The sequence below is a fragment of the Aedes aegypti genome, chromosome 2 (genome assembly GCF_002204515.2).
Source record: "Aedes aegypti strain LVP_AGWG chromosome 2, AaegL5.0 Primary Assembly, whole genome shotgun sequence".
Classification (NCBI taxonomy): domain Eukaryota; kingdom Metazoa; phylum Arthropoda; class Insecta; order Diptera; family Culicidae; genus Aedes; species Aedes aegypti.
In genome coordinates, this window is record NC_035108.1 from 199,771,829 (window position 1) to 199,793,967 (window position 22,139).

The 22,139-nt window shown below is 38.4% G+C and overlaps 1 protein-coding gene across 3 annotated transcripts in view; it reads left to right on the plus strand.

The window, feature by feature from the left end:
* Positions 1-380: 380 nt before the first annotated feature.
* The window catches only part of LOC5577472 (mediator of RNA polymerase II transcription subunit 2), a 131,805-nt gene continuing 110,046 nt past the window's right edge, over positions 381-22,139 (plus strand). For all 3 annotated transcript variants that reach the window (XR_002500252.1, XM_021843691.1, XM_021843692.1), the window contains exon 1: positions 381-447. Coding sequence is in view for 2 of the 3 variants with exons in the window: in XM_021843691.1 (XP_021699383.1) it covers positions 388-447 (60 nt within the window). In the remaining variant the exon portion in view is untranslated. The remainder of the gene's footprint in view (positions 448-22,139) is intronic.

A 22,139-nucleotide genomic window follows, 5' to 3' on the forward strand; every position in this document is an offset into this window, starting at 1 on the left:
CAGTCGGTGACGAACGCAACGATCGGTATCGAATTACAGAACACAAAACCAGTGCAATTGCATTCTTTCATCCCAATCAAGTAAAAGTCGTCTTTCATCATATATCCTATTAAATTCGAATTCTTTGACATAAATGAAACTAATTGGTAAAGATACACGAGTTTAGCTCTTTTCATTCGAAATTCACCTAACTCAATATACGTTGAACTTACCCTCCCATCTCGTAATCGAATGTAAGCTCTATGTAACGAAGCCAATGCAAGAAGACAGGATCTCGGAATATGTTTACATCATGCTTTTCCTCTGGAGCTTAGTAAAATACGACTAATCTAATTCTCACTTGTAAACTAATCCAATGAATGTTGTCTCTTTGCAGAAATGGACGACATGTTGGTGCATTGCAACAAGAACAGCGTCTACGTTCTGGATTCCAGCTACCGATACCGGGTAAGTTCCGCTCTATACTGTTAATATACAATCGAATGTTGCACATCGACAAATTAACTCCCCATCAACATCCTTTCCGTTCAGTCTACACAAATTGGCATCCTTCCAAACATCGAATCCTTCTCGGAACGAACACCAAATAATGTTGGTACCTTTATTGCATAAATTTTGGTCTCTTCCCCAAGCGGCGCAGATGTCGCACTGGGAAGCACCAATTTGCAAGTGGAATGGAATGCCTTTCCCAAAAAATAAAAAAAAAGCTTCCAGGTTGACATCAAAGCACTATGTAGCCAAATTTTTCTTACTTTGCTGGCAACAACGCAAGCAAGTGGCGACAAGTGACATTGGAAAGACATTTTCTCTTGCAGGTAGATTTAAATTGAACTCCGGTAACGCAACTGACGGAAAGAAAAGAAATCTCATTACGAATGACTCTTACGACACGACTTAGCATCTGTGACATTGACATTGAGTAGACTAGAGTAGAAGTTCAGTTGGGAGCACCTAAATATTGTCAGATCAATGTCAAACTTGAATGGCATATACTACAATGGGTATACATGTCGGGGGAATGTAGACGGGAGCTTTCATCCTAAATTAAATAAGGATTACATGGCCACAGGGGCGGCTACTGGCCAGTGCGAAATTTGAAGTGAAAATTGGTAATTAAATACATTTTGTAAGCACCTTCCATTCACATATTCGTTCAAGTTTTGTAATCTATTGCTTTTTTCAACAGTAATTCATCCAGCAACGTACGATACGTTTTTGAAAAATACCTGCAGCAGTAAGGCGGTTCTAAATTCAAAAATGTTTGAAAATCCAATCTTTCATTTATTTCTTACCACCTTTACCACAAAAATAGTGTTCTGTGAAATTTTCAGTTTTTTCGATGATGATTCCATGGTGGCCCAAAGACAATGTAGGTTTATATGGAAATTACTATGAAGAAATTTTGAAAAATGTTCCAAACACATTAGTACTGTAATGTAAGTACAAACTTTTCATCTCATAGTGGAACCTCATGTTTCAAACCATAATGGTGGATGTTGCTCAAGAAACAAATCTCTTTTAAGCAAATTTTTTTTTTGTTGATATTTGCTGGGCTTTAATCCCATATGAAGCTAAATAATATCGAACAAACTCATGAATATCTCTTCTCATATCCGTCGTCAAACCACCTAGCTCGTTGCGCTCCCCTTCGTCTTGTACCGGCCGGATTTGAGGTGAACACCATTTTCGCGGGATTGTTGTCCGGCATTCTCACAACGTGTCCCGCCCATCGTACCCTTCCAGCTTTGGCGACTTTCTAGATACTGGATTCACCGTAGAATTGCGCAAGCTCGTGGTTCATTCTTCTCCTCCATACGCTGTTCTCACATACTCCGCCGAAGATCGTCCTAAGCACACGTCGTTGCCGATGACATGAAGCTCTACCTGGAAATAAGAAATGAAGAAGACATCAATGTATTCCGCAATGAAATAGAAAAATTCTACATATGGTGCAAAAAAAAGCCTATTAGAACTGAATGTAAAAAATGCAACCTAATATCATTTAGCAGAAAAAGAACAACACCACAAATTTCAATTTCATTAGGAAATCAAAATGTGGAAAAATGTGAAAGAGTAAGGGACTTAGGAGTAATCTTAGACTCTAAGCTTTCTTTCGTAGACCACTACAATACAATAATTCACAGGGCTAATAACATGCTAGGGTTCATAAAACGCTTCTGCTAAAACTTTCATGACCCATACACAATTAAAACTCTATATATTGCATATGTAAGATCAATCATGGAATACTGCAGCATTGTATGGTCTCCTTTCTCAATCACACACGAAGAAAGATTAGAATATGTACAAAAACAATTTCTACTATATGCTCTTCGTAAATAAGGCTGGACATCATTTCCACTTCCACCCTACAAAGCACGCTGCATGCTTATTGGCATACAAACTTTGAAAGAGCGGCGTGAAATCGTAAGAGTTTCATTTGTAAATGATATCGTTTCGCAACGTATTGATTCTACAGAAATCTTATCAAAATTAAATTTCTACGTTCCTTCTAGGCAACTACGAAATTGTAACTTATTCTTGACAAATCATCATCGAACAAATTAGCTTAGCTTAGCTTAGACTGACTACACATATCAATGCTTGCTATTCCGTGATTGACCGAAGTCAGTGAAAATGCACAAAGAATCAACTAGAAGATCGGCTGGGATTGGCCATAATCTTCTTCAGTGTGCATAATTCAGTGCCTCTATTTATACATGGTCAATAACGGCGCCGGCCATGTCCTTGCAGTCAGGTGGGTTTGGGGGAAGGAATGTTAGTGTGTAACCTTTGCTATTTAGAGACCGTATTTGCCTCTGCATCTCCACAAAGGTTACTGGGAGGGATGTTTGTTAATGGAGAGGATCGTTGGGTCACAGGATTCACTTTGATAAGCGATTAGACCATGATATATAATTATTTACGAGATATAAACATGCTTATATGTAAATATAATATTTTCATTTAATATGAATATGTAGAGTAAAATTATGCCGACACTTGACGTGACGAACCATTCAAAGTTTCATTCATTCATTCATTCATTTATTTATTTCCAGTAGCGTAAGGTTTAACCTTTTAAATTACTACAGTCGGCGACACATTGCAGATTTAACATAAATAATAATAGTTTACTGAATAAAGTGAACCTTTCGCAAGTTTACACTCGTAGTGACGAACCATTCAAAGTTTTTTTTAATTACAAAAATAAAAGTTATAGGAAAAAGGTGTTTTGAAAAAATATTGACATAAATAATTTATGAAGCAGAGTTTATGTCGACACTCACAGTGACAAACCTTTCATAGTTTGTTGAAAAATCATATTTAGGGTAACTGGGGGTAAGACGCGCCCTCTAAGGAAGGAAGCGTTTTTAGCTATGAAGAACATTATTATAAGCCCTTTTTTATGCATTATCTTATAGACAAACATGTTTTCTATCAAATAGCAGAAACAGCCATCCATTTTCTATTTTCTGGAGTCAATAAATCAATTTTTATAAAATGCTTGCTTATCTGCATTTTTATTTTTTGCGGGGTAAAACGCGCCACCTGATCTCGACGTTAGTCGTTCGCTCGCACGCATGCGCAATCGTGCTTGCAAATACGTTGCATACATAAGGGCGTTTAATCAGATGTTATTGTTCGATTATAGTATACATGCTGATTCGAAAAATGTGCATTTGTAAGGTTCTAATTGGCACGTAACTACAGCTTGGCATTACGTTTGCTGGAATTTAAATTCAAACGGCTGTTTTGGTGTTATGAAATAGGAGTGGCCGTTTTGCCCCACGAGTTGATTAAAGTTTAAGTCCTTCAATACGCTTTTTAAGGACAAATTCAACACTTTTTTCGCACGGAATACGAACTATGGGAGTGCACAAGTCGATTCTCGGTGATAGTTTCAAAAGTTTTGTTCTATATCGGCCTGAAAAATGGCTCAGAAAATAAGACAAAATTACAACGAAAACAGCGAAAAACGTTTTTTCGAGTTTTTCACGATTTTTGCCAGGAAAACACATAAAAATATATATGGAGAAGCATTTTAATACATTTTCCACAATCTCGAGTGCAAAACAGCGTCCCAAAGCACGTCGTTCGTTCAAAACAAGGGTGGCGCGTTTTACCCCAACGGCGCATTTTACACCCAGTTCCCCTACGTCTCACCTTTGTAACGATTAAAGGTGCAGTCATACATATTTTATAGATTAGAAATAGTAGCATGAAACGAGCACAATTGATCCGTCATCCTTGAGCAGCAACAATCCACTTTCAGCTTCACTCGTTTGCTCGGCTATATAAAAGCACTCAGAGAAAATAGGCGCGCGAAGCGAGAGGTAAAACAACTGCTCGGGCTTTCTTGACGCACTGCCCAGGAGCAAGCGTCAACGTCGAAAGATCAAAAGGAACTAATCGAACGTGGCACTTTTTCACTTTACTCGACCGACGCGCGACATGTTTGATCCTGCCCTCATCGCCGGCCCCGCAGGAGCAAGCGTCAAGGTAAAAGGATCAAACACAACTCTTATTCTTGACAAATCATCATCGAACAAATTATGCCAAAAACGGGCCTCTGAATCAAATGATGGCCATTTACAATCAACATTGCGAAACTATTGACTTTACCATGTCTCGGCAAAATCCAAAAACATACTTCAAATCCATTAGAAATCGCAACACATAAAATAAAACAAAATGAAATCAACATTACTTACACTACACTTTCTTTTTCAATATTTTTTATAAATTTCATAATTTTAGTATTAAGAAATAAAACAAAAATATGTATATGTAAAAAAAAAACTCTCAGCACTTGCAGGTCCTCTTCGAGCATTTTCCACGTCTCATGCCCGTAGAGGACTACCGGTCTTATCAGCGTGTACATTAGACTGATGCAAATTTTGAAGTTTTTGCTCCCCTATGCTTAAACGATGTCAATTATGATGAAAATGATACTCCCAAAATTTGAAGTGATTCGGAAGAAATTTGGTTGTGCACACGCCATTTGAAGTTTATATGGAAATTACTATGGAAAAGCCAAACCTTTTGTGTTCAGTCCTCTATCAGCTCGCCATAATAATATATGAAAAAGCGAACACACACTTCCGATGTAAAATCGTCCCAGCTACAACTTTGCCGAAGACCACATTTCGTTGGGACGTAAGGATAATTTGTTATTCTTGATTCCAAAGTCTTAACCATGCTGAGATGATCATTCAATTACTTTCAGAGCAACACTGCTTTTTTGCTGTAGAACATAGTAGCCTGGATTACTTTGATCTATTCTTCCCGCCAGGAGCACCACTGTTGCCTGCTGAATAGTTGGTGAAGCTTACTGAAGGCAAACTCACTTTATGATGATGAATAACATTTTTTTCTGACGTCCAATCAAAATGTGGTCTTCGGCAAAGTTGTAGCTGGAAGAATTTCACATGAGATGAGTGTGTTCATTTTTCCATAAAACTTAGTGACGAAGAGATAGAGGGCTGAACACAAAAGGTTAGCGTTTTCCATAGTAATCTCCATATAAACTTCAAATGGCGTGTGCACAGTCAAATATCTTCCAAATCATTTCAAATTTTGGGAGGATGCTTTTTACCATAATTTAAATTGTTTAAGCATAGGGGAGCAAAAATTTCGAAATTTGCATCACTCTAGTGTACATGGTACACTTAGTATGGAAGTGAAGTTTACCAGACCGCAAGGTCTTGTGGAGTCCGTAGTAAGCACGACTTCCGGCAATGATACGTCTTCGAATTTATCTGCTGCAGTTGTTATCCGACGTTATCAATGATCCGAAATAGACAAATTCGTCCACCACCTCGAACTCATCCCCGTCGATCGTCACGCGTCTGCCTATGCGAGCTCTATCGCGCTCAGTTCCTCCAGCCAGCAGATATTTCGTCTTCGACGTATTTACCTTCAATCCAACCCGATCTGCTTCACGTTTCAGCCTGGCATACTGTTCAGAAACCACCTGGAACGTTCTTCCGACAATGTCCACGTCGTCAGCAAAGCAGATGAACTGGCTGGATTTATTGAAGATCGTGCCCCGCATGTTGAAACCCGCCCGTTTCATAACACCTTCTAGCGCAATATTGAACAGGAAGCAGAAAAGACCATCGCCTTGTCGAAGCCCTTTGCGTGTTTCAAACGGGTCCGATAATGCACCCGATATCTTCACACAGCACTGTACACTATCCATCGTTGCTTTGATCAGTCTAGTCAGTTTCCCGGGAAAACCATTCTCGTCCATAATCTTCCATAGCTCTTCGCGGTCGATAGTATCAGATAAGGGTATGCGAAATACCGAAAGATTCCGTCAAATACGCTTCGAAACGAAATTCCGCGGAATTCCACGGAACTCATACAGGCGAAATTTTTATTTTGCTATTTCGTTTTGTTTCGCCAAATTGTTAAAATATTTCCACGGAAAATTGAAAACAAACGGAATAAAACGGTATTTCGCGAAATTCGAGTTTAATTTCGAACAAAAAAAGGCAAAGCGCTCGCTTCTAGTTCAAGCTACAGTCAAAAATGGGTCCGTATTATGGATCAAATCGACTCATATCATGGATCAGAACACTATAACAGCAAATTATCTGCGAGGCAAACGAATGGTGTGCTAGTGAAAGCATACGTTTTGGCGTTTCTTTAGGAATCGTCTTATCTTAGATTAATAACTGTGCACAGTGATTTTTTTGCCGATTTCGTGATCGAAATAGAATAGCGTCTAAACTGTTGGTTTTAGTGAAAAAGTTTGTTCAGAGAAGTTTCTTGATTTGTAAAAGCGCTTCTTTTGATACTAGCGGCCAGGTGATTAAATCACCTAAAAGTGAGATAAAAAAATATATTTTTTACCTGTTCGAGATAGACGGTCGGTGTCTTCAGCAAAGTTGTAGCACATGTTAATTCAAGACACTTTGTCTAAGACACCAAATTTCTATCTCTTATACATTACAAGATATGTAATTTTATCTTAAAATGACCCTTAAAAACCAAAATTTTAGTATAACTTTTTTCCTAAATTTTTGACATATTTTGTGTCTTCTACAACATTGTTCAACTACCAAATCTACATGTTTTTGCTGAACACTGCAACTTGCTATCTTTTATGATAAAATAGTTATTTTCAAATAATCGATTTTTATATGGCTTTTTTGGACTAATAGCATTAGTTTGGACGCAGATTGACGCACATAGCGATTTGCGATTCTGATAGCACTGTTTTTTCACTTTCAAATGACACTAAGAACTTTTGGCCAGAAGCAGTCTATTGATTTTTATATTTAAACTAGTTAAACCATAAAAATGCATTTTTTACGCTTTTACGACTTTTTTCTAGTTTTCATAACGTTATTTCATATATAAAATGTTGGATTTGATACATAATGATCATTTATATAATTTTTGATATACTACCTCACCCACAAACTTCATTTAGCATGGAAATGCTTTTATTTATTTTTGTTATTTTTGTTTAAGTCATAACGTTTGACCCAACTTTTGACTCTCGATAGAGCGTTACGTAATTTGTAAACGGTGCCATTCGTTTGTTACGCAACTTTCATTTGTGGCGCTACCATGTAATGTCTTTGTTCCTTTCAAAATCTCGCGATACGCGGCATATGCTATTAGTCCAAAAAAGCCATATAAAAATCGATTATTTGAAAATAACTATTTTATCATAAGAGATAGCAAGTTGCAGTGTTCAGCAAAAACATGTAGATTTGGTAGTTGAACAATTTTGTAGAAGACACAAAAAATGTCAAAAATTTAGGAAAAAAGTTATACTAAAATTTTGGTTTTTAAGGGTCATTTTAAGATAAAATTACATATCTTGTAATGTATAAGAGACAGAAATTTGGTGTCTTAGACAAAGTGTCTTGAATTAACATGTGCTACAACTTTGCTGAAGACACCGACCGTCTATCTCGAACAGGTAAAAAACATGTTTTTTTATCTCACTTTTAGGTGATTTAATCACCTGGCCGCTAGTATCAAAAGAAGCGCTTTTACAAATCAAGAAACTTCTCTGAACAAACTTTTTCACTAAAACCAACAGTTTAGACGCTATTCTATTTGGATCACGAAATCGGCAAAAAAAATCACTGTGCTGTGGTATGGATTTCAATGCCCCACAGATATGAATCAACGCTTCTAGGTATATGTATGACATTTTATTTCCTACGAACGGAACAAATGTGTTTAAGCATGTTATTGTTGATTACGATGTTGTATAGATGTATGGTTCGCGTAGGTAAAATGGGTTCTGCGAAATTGCAACTCTATTTGATGAGATATTCTCCGTTTAATCCAACTTTGCTCAACATCTGTGCTATCCATAACTGTAGGGTGACTGTAGTATTGACTGGTCCGTAGAATATGATAAACTGCGCTGCTGTTGTAAAGTTTTCAAAAACGCCCATTTGCCCTAAATTTCTCGCGGCGAATAGCCCAGGAAAGGAACAACTACCGCAATCTTCCATAAGAATGAAGAAAGCAAAACCACGGTTGTTCGTTTCTTCCGGGGAACATCGCGTGTCCTTTTGAGCAAATCCGTTAATATATCTCAAAAATTGTTTATACACAAATGTCACAAAAAGCTGCGGAGCGTGAGTCCCTGATGTTCTGGATTTGCTCAGGTGGTGCAGATTATTGAGGCGCGCATTAGTTCTCTCTTGCTTTCCCGCTGTGACGTGACTTTTAACTTTGCATAAGAACAGCGGGAGAATAGAAGAGAAAACTAATAGAACGCATCAATTATTCGCGCCACATGAGTAAAGGCTCTCCCAAATCAACGCGATTTTTTCCGCGACGGCGACGAAAAATCGCCGCGAGTTCGTTGTTGTGTCATAAAACTCTACATGTAGCAGCGAAATCGCAGCGATTGTTTGTCGCTGTCGCCGTGAAAAATCGCGTTGATTTGGGTGACCCAAAGCCACACCTCAAATCTTCAAGAGCACAAATCTAAAGAACCAGACGTCCATTCAAGCTGAAAACTATATCGATTGGTTACTCGTTGGCTGTCGGGTTCGTTAGATTTGTGCTCTTGAAATTCTGAGGCATGCCTTCGATTTATATTCACCTTAAACAAGGAAGATGCGTACATTATTTTATATCGTAAAATGAATCTAGGTTTATTCACGCTGTACCACACCACCAACTCCTCTCTCCTCTTATATCGTGGCATAATTTCCTCACGACCCCCAATTAAAAAAAATGCGATTTTTTCGGATTGTTTAATATTGATAATGTATCATCACAAGTATTGGAAGCCAATTGCTGCAAAATCACGAATCAGTTATAAATTTCATTCATGCATTGAATGCATCATCAAAATTGGTTCCGGATTTAGATTCAAATTTGTCGGGGTACCTACCCAGTAAACTCAAACTCGTATACGATAGTGCATAAAGGTACAAATGTGGAGGCGATATACGTACATGCGCCATAAGGATGCATGCAAAATGTACGTATATCGCCTCCACCTTTGTACTCTTATATCCCTTCATATAAGATTGTGTGTTTACTCGGTAGGATATTTCACATTGGAAAAGCGCAACAATTTTTTTTTTCGATTTTCGCAAATCTAAATCTTGAGAAAAAAAAAGCCAAACATTAAATTTAGCTCATTGAAAGACGGATTGTCTGAACGAAAATGGGTGAACTTGTCAATTTTATTTGCGGTTCCTCTATGCTATGTAATCCAGGTTCAAAACTTTTTTTTTTTGAAATTATCAAATATTTTTTAAAATACTCTCGAGGTTCAAAATTTAGTGAAAATGTGGTTTTGTAGTCAATTTTAAACAAAGATTCTGAAAATGAGATAATATCAACAATCCTTAATTCTTCCAGAAATCGTCCAGAAATTCCTTCACAGATTTTGGAATAGGATCATTTATCCAGTATTTGCTCTACAAGATAATAGAAATACCTTCAGTATTTTTACAAGGTTTACTCTAAAAGTTTGCATTCATCCAAATTTGATCCTCCAGAGTGATCTCTCCAAGAATTAATTCACAGATTATGCAAGGCTATTCCAGAAAATTTATTAGGAACTTCCAGAAAAATATTAGGAACTTCGAAATTAACCCCAACAGGCAATCCTGGTTAAGTTGCTGCCGCAATATCTCTTGGAATTTACTACTCTTGCAATTTTTTTAAATTCATCTTGATTGATTTCTTAGGTATGTGTTGATGGATTCTTTAAAATGTAATTTAATTCAATACTTCTTTACTGGAGCACCACTAAAGCAAATACACCAGTGATTCCTCTGTTCTACTTATTCTTCTTCTTCTTTCTGGCGTTATGTTCCAACTGCGACAGAGTCTGCTTCTCAGTTTATTGTTTTCATGGTCACTTATCGACTTGTGTCCCCAATCACATTCATTCAAGCCACAAAGCATACAGTACAGCAAAAAAAATGAAAATCATTATTCCATGTTTTATAGTATATATATAAAAATTAAATTAATTTTGGGCTCCACTCAATATTTTTGAGATTGTGTTAAATGTTTGTAACTGCTTTTAGATCCACTTCTTAGTACCGTAAAACGGGGTATCTTTGATAATGCGGGTAACTTTGATAGTGCGTAATCCACCACATACTAAACGAAATATCTTAATTTCTGTTAATCAGTTAAGCAAAACGAATGCAAAACTAAAGAATATTGGTATGACACTTCATGTAAGAGCGGTTTTCATTTGAATCAAAAAAAATTGAGGCTTTTTATACGAATATTATAATTGACACGATTTTCGCATTTTCGAAACGCTTACAAACAATCTGTTATACGATTACTATTTGATGTAGTTTTGAATATTTGGCCACTTATTTTTGATAGCCTAGTTATCATAGAGCTTAAATACGGTCTCAAATCTTTTAGCGAAAAGCATTTTCACAAACTGGGACCATTTTTGTAATCTAAGTCAGAAATTTCCATATAACGTTAAACGCCTAGAGGTATGCAATGCCCTACAAATGCACATTATTCATTCAATTTTGTTCGATTCATACTCCATTATCAAAGTTACCCCAGAACAGAAAACCTACTTTCGATCATATGAAAAATTATATATCCATTCAGAATAAATCTTTTGGCAATCTATCGACTGCAATCGATAGCTAGGATGCCAGTACTTGTTTTAAAAATATAAATTATAATTCTTTGAAACAGCAAGCATAAATATTCAAGTTTTCTTCGAAAAAACTATCAAAGTTACCCCGTTTTACGGTACATTTAACCAGGGGGGGTATACGCAACGAGGTGCGCTTACCGTTCATGCTTTGTGGATGTGTTCGTGCGGCTCACAACGCTGCTAGACATCCCGCTGTTTAAGTGTTGAAAAGCATCAGCATTTGCTGCCTGGCATGGCCCGCGTTTTCGTCCTGTGTTGTTTGGGTCGGCCCACGAGAGAGATGATTGTTAGGCGAGCTTTGTTTGTAGTTGACAGCCGTACACCCACCCTGCATTTAACCCACTCATTCCCTTGTGTGAATGTCAGATATGTTGAAATGAAACCTTATAAAGTTATTAAGAAGATTTCAAACAAACAAGAGTCTTACAAAACATCTAAGGATTCCGCTGAGCAACACTAAGGTTTCCATATGGTAGAGGATTTAAAAATACGTTTTTTAAGCCTTTTGTCAAATTTCCAGCTTTTGACAAGAAAAAAAAACTTAAACGTGTATTCCGCGAAACAAACTCAAAAATTTCGTTTCGTTTCGAAAAATTCCGTGAATTATTTGATTTCGTATCGAGTTACACGAAACATTTTTAAATTTCGTTTCGTTTCGTCATTATCAGCGCAAGATATTCCGCGTATCGTTTCGTTTCGTATCGACAAGGAAAAAATCCATATCGCATACCCTTAGTATCAGAGGCCGCTTTGAAATCGATGAATAGGTGGCGCGTAGGGACTTGATATTCGCGACACTTATGGAGGATCTGCCGCAACATAAAGATTTGGTCTGTCGTCGATCGCCCGTCCACAAAACCGGCTTGATAACTTCGCACAAATCTGCTTGCCAGTGGCGATAGACGGCGGAAGATGATCTGGGAAAGCACTTTATAGGCTGCGTTAAGAATGGTGATCGCTCGATAGTTCTCACATTCTAACTTGTCACCCTTTTTGTATATTGGGTATATTATACCCTCCTTCCACTCCTCCGATAGCTGTTCTGTATCCCAGATCCTGGCTATTAATCGGTGCAGACAAGTGGCCAACCTGTCCGGGCACATTTTAATAAGTTCCGCTCCAATACCATCATTTCCAGCTGCTTTGGTTTTCTTAATTGAGCTGCTTGATAGCATCCTTAACTTCACCTATTGTGGGAGTTGGCACGTCTCCCTCATCCGCCGTACTGATGAAGCCATTCGTCCTGCTGTCTTGATCTTCCTCCTCTACGCCGTTTAGGTGTTCATCGTAGTGCTGTTTCCACCTTTCAAGCACCTCACGTTCGTCCGTCAAGATACCTCCATCCTTATCCCAGCACATTTCGGCTCCCGACGCAAAGCCTTTGCGGTGCATTGAGTTTCTTGTAGAACTTGCGTGTTTCTTGAGAACGATACAGCTACTCCATCTCTTCGCACTCCAACTCTTCCAGGCGGAGCTTATTATCCCGGATTAGATGAGTTTGCTGTCTTTGCTTCTGTTTGTATCGTTCCAAGTTTTGACGGGTGCCTTCCTTATCGTCCAAAACCGTTTGACACTTCTCGTCGAATTAACCGTTCCGTCGATATCCTTCCACGAACCCAATGGCACCTTCCGCTGCGTTGTTAATGGCTGCTTTGAGACTGCTCCAGCAGTCCTAAAGGGGGCTGTCGCTGGTGCACTTTAACTAGGTATGGTTCCGAATCGATGTTTGCGCCGCGATTTGCTCTGACGTCGATAATGTCTGAGAAGTGTCTTCCATCAATCAAAACGTGGTCGATACGGGAGGCTGTGCTGGATGTAGGTACTACGTATGGCCATGGTTTTGGAAGCAGCGAAATCAATTAGTCTAAGGCCGTTTTCGTTCGTAAACTGGTGAGCGCTGAACTTCCCTATAATCGGTCTAAATTCCTCCTCCTGGCCAACCTGAACGTTGAGATCTCCGATAACGATTTTGACATCATGGCTTGGGTAGCCGTCGTATTCACGTTCCAGCTGCGCGTAGAAAGCGTCCTTATCGTCATCGTCACTTGCTAGGTGAGAGCTGTGCACGTTGAATATGCTGATATTGAAGAAACGGCCTTTGATCCTCAACTAGCACATTCTGTTGTCGATTGGCAACCACCCAATCACGCGCCTCTGCATTTCGCCCATCACAATAAAAGCTGTGCCCAGCTCATGTCTGTTGCCGCAGCTCTGGTAGATGGTATAACCATCCCAATACGTATGTACCGTCGACCCTTTCCAGCAAAGCTCCTGCAGCGCTGCGATGTCGAAATTGCGGACCCTCAATAATGCGGAAAGAATGCGGGTACTTCCCAAGAAATTGAGAGACTTACAGTTCCATGATCCGAGTTTCCAATCGTTAGTCCGTTTTCGATGCCTGGGTCTATGCCGATTGTTCCGGTACGAATTTACATTGTATGCTTCCTGTACTGATGATTTTGACAGCTGGCTTGTAAGGCCTGCACCAACCCACTGTCTCGCCGGAGGATCATCGTGCACAGCACTGTTTAGAGTCCCACGCTGGCACTAGGACCACGTCCGTCCCACTCGGGCTCAGATTTGGTACCACTTCTAGTACTGCATTTGGTCCCTCGGTAGTGCAAAAGGTACCCAAGTTTGACAGATCGCAGTACACTTTTCACTGCAATATAGGTTACCTTATGAGCCATAAAATTTTGGGCAACTGCTAGGGACATGGAGGTCTTTAATTTGTCTTTGCTTGGACAATGATCAGCTGCTCCTAACATGGATAACAGACGCTGTTTTGAGCCGCCCTAACATGGAGAACAGACGCTCTGATAAGGTATACCCTCTGAAGAGAGGTGCCCCCCTTCCCTGTCAGCATACGACCAAGGTCCCACCAGGGTTGGTTACCCGATCTTTCCTACGGTTACTCGTACCCCAGGCGACACCACGAGGAGGTAGGGATAGGAGTTACTGGACAAGAGGCTAAGGACCACAAATGAGGTCTATTTTATACCTGCAGGTACGCGAAGTACCAATGGTACGCTTTGTCCAGTCATTTACCACCCTTCTTCTTCTTTTTCTTCTAAAAAGTCACTCTAATTATTTTCCCTCAACAATTTCTGAAACCTTGAGCTGTCACATATAACACAAGACAAAAATGATTAATTTTCCTTTTAGAAGTCTTTCAACTTTCTCCTCTTGGTCGCATGTAAGCTTCCATAGAGCAAACACTTCACGCACGCATCAGGGATTTAGCAGAGCAACTCAAACAGCCAACTTTCTAATCAAGTAAAATCCAACCTCTCATGCAATCACTTATCATTCGCAGCTGCTTTCCACCATTTTTTGCTTTGATTGTGCTCGTGTTGGAACGGAAGAGCTTTTTTTTGCATAAAAAAAAACGTACCCAAGTGAAAACGTGGCGCCAGCTCTGAACAAACGATTTATTTCCATAATTCCCTCCCCTCCTGTTTAGTTCAGATGGGTACCTTTCAGTATCTATCTTCCATAGCTTATGCTGACGACTGACGGACGACTTGCATCCGCATAAGAAACGAGCGCGGAAACAATTACAGGATGTGATGCATAATTTACACTGCTCTTAAGAATGTCTGCTTTCCATCTAGGTTGTGATGAATTGATGGTAAAAGTTTCATCATCTCATGTATGAAACACAATAGATGAGATTAATAGGAGAATTCCTTTTCAAACATTTTTGGTACAGTAAAAATTGGTGATTTCGACTGACTGGCTGAGAACTGCTGCAGCTTTTGATCTTTACTGACTTCAGATAGCTTAACTTTAGATTTATTACACTTAACTTTTTATTTTGCATGAAAGAATCGTCACGAAATTAAGGGTATGCGATATGCATTTTAATCATGTGAACGTTATTCTACGGAATCATTTGAAATATCGCATACCCATAAGCGAAACTGAAATTATAGCATTCATCCAGTGTGCAATGGCAAATCTTTTACAGCCAATGACCCTCCAAGTGCGCATTACGAACATTCAACTGTTGTAAATCTGAAGGGAGGAGAGTTCGCATTCCTTGACTCAAGTTCCTCGTAGGCGGATAAAGCCAACCATGGCGGAGCGTATTTTAATTTTAAATTTCCTTTTTAATTTTCACAATTGCTCAAGTGGCAAACGGGTAATGAGAAAAGTTTCAGACAATTGAAGCACTTTGCAAAATTGACTGGATTCTAGATTTGCACCGAGCCGAGTCAAGTGGCGCCATCCGCCGTGATTCTGAGGATCTGTGTTTGACCCCGCGGTAGATTAATGTCAGTTCGCAGAATTCTAGAGCAATTTTAAGGCGAGATCCGCGCTATCACCTGGTGATGCCTGTTATGCAAAGATGATTAATTTTACTACCACCACAGTGTGGGTATGGTTCATTCGTTTACGGTATCAAACTGTTGATTGCATCATCTGTTATGAATGGTCCCAACGGAAAAATTCAGCACCATTTGTCATTTCGAGAATCCAGACAATTTCTTTTCTACTTGTTTGGAGTTTACACTTATCGTGTCTTGGTTTAATAGGAGGGGTAGCTTGTGGTATTACGTTCCCGCTGGAGCAGATCTTGCTTCTCAACTTAGTGTTAGTAAGAGCACTTCCACAGTTATTAACTGATAGCTTTCTTTGCCAAAGTTACTATTTTCGCATCGCTTATCGTGCGGCAGGCACGATGATATTCAATGCTCAGGGGAATTTTCATTAGAAGAGATCCTGGATCGACCGGGAATTGAACCACATACTTTGTTTGCTTTGTAGCCGCGGACTCCAACCACTCGGCTAAGGAAGCATGGACGTTCAAGACCGACTAGCTCTTCCCTGCCTTTTTGTAGCTCTATGCCAAAAAGGGTGAAGAGGAAAGTGAAATTTAAGCGTGTGCTAGAATAAGGGCGTAGGTAACATAATCGATTTCTCTTTATCGTTCCTCTCTTCTACAAATAAATGCGACAAGATGCATAAGTTTGATGCATATTTTTCACTTCAAAACGCTTGGCAGCGATACAATTATTCGCCCTGAGAAAAAAATGCCACCATCACCATTATTCGTAGAAGAGAGGATCGATGAGGACATATCGATCATATAACTTACGCCCTCTTTCTCATACAAGCTTGAATTATGCTTTTGCGTTGATGGAGCTACCAACTTCAGTTCCACCCGAAAGCAATTCGAGTGTACGAAGGTACGGTGCTGCCATCTGGGAAAAGTTTGCTCGTTGCGTGAAGCGTCGAAAATTTTACCCGGCAAGGTATAGGAAGTGAAATTTCGAATGCTCTGTATAAAATTGACTTCAATAGTTATTTAAAATCTTTTCAGTATAGGATGATATACTTTTGATAGGCTACATTGTAGGCATATAATTTTGAGTTTAATATTTTTTTCTCAATCAGCAGCACGATTCTATAGTTGATCAATAGTCCGTTTACTTAACAGAATTTAATTAAAAAGCGTTTTGATTTTTTTTAAAGCATTTGAAAATTGACTTCCTATGCTTTGCTATGTAAAATAATCGGAGCCTCACGCATAGGGTCAACTATGGTAATTACTTTCGTAGACGCGAACAGCTGTGTTGTTATATTCACCAAAATGGCTTTGATGAATGAATTTGACGGATAGGACCAAAAATTGTTGTTGTATATACTGAAACAAGCGTTGCAGTTATGAAAACCATGAACGTGTTTTTAAATTTACTATTCCAACCACGATTGAGCTATCATGAACACTTTTTATTTGCGTTTTGTTCCCTCTCAATCCAACCGCATCGATAGCCGAGCGGCTAGCGTTCGCACTTGACAATCGCCAGACCATTCAGGAAGCTTTTGAAGATGCTTCCAGAAGTCTGTCGGGGATTCTTATAAAAATTCATTGGGATTTCTTCTTAATTGTCATATTAACCCACCTGATATTTTCCCAGAAATCCTGCAGTGAATCCGTGAACCTCGTTTGAACTTCTTCGAATAACCCTCTGAGATTCATCTAGAAACATGTCTTGGATTATTCCGATTCATCAGAAATCCTCTCGGAAATTCACTTGAGACTATGATCAAAAATCTATTGTTTCACTGACAGATTCTTCTAATTTCAGATTCTTGCAAATTTTTGGGATTCTTGCAAAAATTCCTTTGAAAAAAAAACAAAATTCTGGAACAATCTCTCTGCCATTCTTTTGGAATTGTTCTTGATTTTTTTTGAAATTTTCTTAAATCCTTAGTGCTGTGGCGTAACCAGTTTGGTTCGCGATTTTGCCGCTAGGTGGCGCTAGTGCGCATGCAAAATTGAGCATTTTGAACTAGTTCTAGTTTGTGACCCATAAGAGATAGAGAGTTCAGGTCTTCGGCAAAGTTGCTCAGGGGTTCAAGGACATCCGGAAAGCGAACAGTTTAGTTCGCGATTTTGCCGCTAGGTGGCGCTAGTGAGCATGTAAAATTGAGCATTTTGAACTAGTTCTAGCTTGTGATCCATAAAAGATAGAAAGTTCGGGTCTTCGGCAAAGTTGCTCAGGGGTTCAAGGACATCCGAAAAGGGAACAGTTTAGTTCGCGATTTTGCCGCTACTGAGCATGCATTCAAAAATGAAGTGTCACATGACATGAATCATTTGGATATAATGCGCATCATATCTGAATAAATTGAACAAGAATGTAATCGGTCCTGAATTACTTGTGCATGAAGTGAATATTACCTTAAACACTTGACCATGCAGTGAATCAGACATGAATCACATGAAGTGATTCTCACCTGAAACACTTGAATATGAAGTGAATTGGACATGAGTCTCTTGGATATGGAGTTAATCAAATCTGAAACACTTAAATATAAAGTGAATGAGACCTGAATGTCTTAAATTTGCTTCAAAAATCAAACATCAATCACTTGGATATTGAACTTATCAAATCTGAAAAACGTACATAAAGTGATTCATATCACTTCAACTTGCAAATGTCAAAGGATTTCTGAACAGCATTCTGGAAATTCTATCTTATCAAATTCATAATGTTTAGGTACAGTCACCCCTCCAGAGTAAACTGTTTCCTGGATTCCCTTGACTTTCCGAACAACTTTGTCGAAGACTCAAACTTTCTATCTCATCTGGCTCAAAAGATAGTATTTGTTTCAAATATTTAATTAAATATGCGTACTAGTGTAACCTAGTGACAAAATTAGGAACCAAAAAATTTGATATTTGGATGTCCTTTACTTTATTTCTGTTCTTTACTTACTGAAGACTCGAACATTCTATCTCTTGTGGATCGCAAGGTAGAACTAGTTCAAAATGCTCAGTTTTACATGCTCACTAGCGCCGCCTAGCGGCAAAATCTCGAACTAAACTATCTGTCTTCCGGATGTCCTTGACTTTCTGAACAACTTTGCCGAAGACTCGAACTTTCTATCTCATGTGGATCAAAAGTTAGAACTAGTTCAAAATGCTCAATTTTACATGCTCACTAGCGCCACCTAGCGGCAAAATCGCGAACTAAACTGATCGCTTCCCGGATGTCCTTGATCCCCTGAACAACTTTGCTGAAGATCGCTTCTTTGCAAGTCGTAAGGATCTCGAGATATAGCAATGTGAATTAACCTGTTTTGAGGTGATGCTAAACTTTTTGGGGGTGATTCATTATTCAGCTGAGTGTTGCAATGCTTATTTCAGTGAGTCCGTATTTATGACGGGTAGTGTATGTATGCAAATAATTAAAAAGAATTACATTGATAAAATCCTACACAAAAACTGCCTTTAGCAAACTAGTTCATCTCATCTAAATTTATAACATTTCCAAAGATACTATTGACCTTTTGCTTAATTTCTTGAGCAATATCAATCAATAAACTGTTGTAAAAAATCAGCTTAGTCAAACTCTTATTGCTTTTCAATTTTTGATAGGAAAAATTACAGAATTAAACAGTAGATATACAGAAAATTGATTCATTTTTGATAAAATTTCAGATGCTGCTGCAGATTTTTTTTCCTGGTGATTATTAACACCCTCACTAAGGAAGACATTTCACACGTAAAGGGAAACTTAATAAGAAGATGATTTAATTAAGTCGCTGCAAAACGTGTAGCCTGCTGACGGTTGGATTCTGGTTGGAAGGAATGGTTGCATAATGCATATCCTTCTGGATACTCTTTAGCTGCTTCGGTTCGTCATCTGGCTGCTTTACTCCTCAGGAGCATGATAATTAGTAGGAAGGGCTGAAAGCATCGTGGTACGCCTGTCAGGTAGGCACCATAAAATGTTATTACTTCCGCGCTAGGATATTGTCCATTCATTTATTATGGCTTTGCACTGCAGTTACAAGTTAATGATTTTAGACAGTGTTGAGATTGCAAATATTGAATTTAAGGTAACTTTTTTTTAATCATTATCCGTCCAGTGTTTAGATAAACATTCAAAATTCTGCCAGTTTGCTCAAAATGTTTGCGAAACTTCTAAATGTTGAATGAAACCTCAAAATGTTTGCGAAACCTCTAAATCGTAATATTTTTGGCTAAAACTTTCAAATTGTTTCTTCTTCTTCTTCTATTTCTTCTTCTTTTTTTCGTTCCAACTGGGACAGAGCCTGTTCCTCAGCCTAATGTTGTCATGAGCACTTCCACAGTCATTAACTGTGAGGATTCTTTGCCAATTGATCATTTTTTATGTGTGTTTCGTATGGCAAAATGTTTAACTCAAAAGATCTTCACCTGGTTGGATACAAACTCATGATCCCCAGATTGGTTTTGCTACTGCTACAGCTATCTAGGCCCCCGCTCTAGGATATTGTTAATGCAAGTTAATGATTTTCTATGGGCTGTACAGATCGCAAATTTTTGGGGCCTTCCTTAGCCGAGTGATTTGAGTCCGCGGCTACAAAGCAAAGTCATGCTGAAGGTGTCTGGGTTCGAGTCCCGGTCGGTCCAGGATCTTTTCGTAAAGGAAATTTTCTTGACTTCCCAGTATCATCGTACCTGCCACACGATATACGAATGTGAAAATGGCAACTTTGGCAAAGAAAGCTCTCAGTTAATAACTGTAGAAGTGTACATAAGAACACTAAGCTGAGAAGCAGGCTCTGTCCCGTGAGGACGTTAATGCCAATAAGAAGAAGAAGAAGAATAACAGATCGCAAATATTGCATTAAACGTAATGTTTTTAGATTTTATCCTGATACGAAAACAGTGATCAATGAAACTGAGTAAATGAACATAGTATATGTAATTTACGAATTTTGAGCATATGAAAGCAAACATGTAGCATTGAATAGAAATTCCAATCATGCTCGGTAGACTAAACCATCATTGTCTTTGTGGTTGATATAAAAAGGTTTCAACATCAGTCTTTCTTCCTTTCTAAGGGGCAGTAGCAAAAGAAGCTCTGGAAGCATGACGGGAACCCACGGACTCACCGTCGACGAAAGATAGTAACAGTCAGTTCTGTACAACGACGGGTGATTCCTGATGATGAAGCCTTGCATATTTCATCTTTTCATTCAAATGATGCTCCTCGGAAGATAAATTTTGCATAGAAAACAGCACGAGCTCCCATTCAGGACAAGCGACATGAAAGAGCGCTTTCACATTTCACCCTTCGCGCGCATTATCTGTGCTCTGTTCGTTTCGTGCGGTGAAGAAAAGATGGAAGGTGATGCGCTTTGTTGGGAAAGCGTTGCAGCTTTTTTTTTTTTCTGCGAGGTGGTTGTTCATTGCAACAATTTTCAAGTTTCCGCAGGTTTGAGAGGTTCGCTGCAGCATGGTTTGTGTACTTTTTGAGACACTCGAGTGTAGGCATATTTGAAGATTCTTTTTTTATTATTAAAGCTGTTTAGGGGTGGCACAAAAAGTATGTCAAGTTAAATTGGAGCTCCCTTCCTCACGCATACCAGGAACCACGATATTATCGAACTTGAATGAAGCTAAATTTTTTCTTCACAGGGTTTGAGTTTATTGTCTAACCTTTCAGAATATCCTTGTCTAGAAATATTGATACCCTATACCGGACACTCAAGCCACTAAATTCACAATAGAAAAATATTGGTCTTATGTGATCCTGTTACCCATTTATGATAAATTTTATTGTTTTTATTTTATTATTTTTATTATTATTATTATTTAAATTTAAAAAATATAGATATTTGAAATTACATTTTGATTATGAATTCTAGAACCAAATTGATCAAATGATCAATCATAAAAGGTGGCTCCCAATAGCGGACACAATCTGGAAATGGCTCGATTTATCAAAATTTGTACATCATCGAATGTTTTTACTCCGGGAATAGTATTTCGTGGTCAATTTAGTGCATTGCAACATATGTCAGAACAATTTGATTTTTACTTAGTTTTCAAGCTGTCCAACAAAAACCTCATTCATATATGACGAAAAATATCACAGTTAACGATGTTGTTTTTAATGTTCGTTCTTGTTTTATTGCAAGTTTGATACCATGATCGACGAAATCCGTGAAAAAATGAATGTATTTTGAGACACTAGTGCATAAATTACAAAGATATCATATTACAAATCAAGTTTCCAAAACTGGGAACAGGAGGTGCTTGACCAAAATTGTAGTTTGTCCACATTTAATGTAAATAAGGTACAATGGTACTTTCAAAATATGATTATTTTCGATCATACTTGCGTGATGCGAACTATTTTCAATTTTCAATATAAATACTAACTAGGCTCAAGTTTAAAGCAATACGTCAACTTTTTAACGATTTTTAAACAGCTTTACTTTTTTGAAAAAGGTGTAACCATTTGGTTACAAATTGTTGATTTATGTTTTTAATATGTTGAATGTCGGTTTCTTGTGCAACGACTGTAGAATTGCCAAAAATTACTGTTAGAATTAACTTGTTTTGAGTTTTCGCTCTCAATTCAACAGTTCTAAATGAAGTGCAAGTTGAATAGCCCGCAGAATAGCCCGCGAAGCTGAAAGTGGATTGAGGCTGTTGAGCTCGATTCATGCTTAGGGTAAAGTGGGGCAAAAGTTCGAGTGGGGCAAG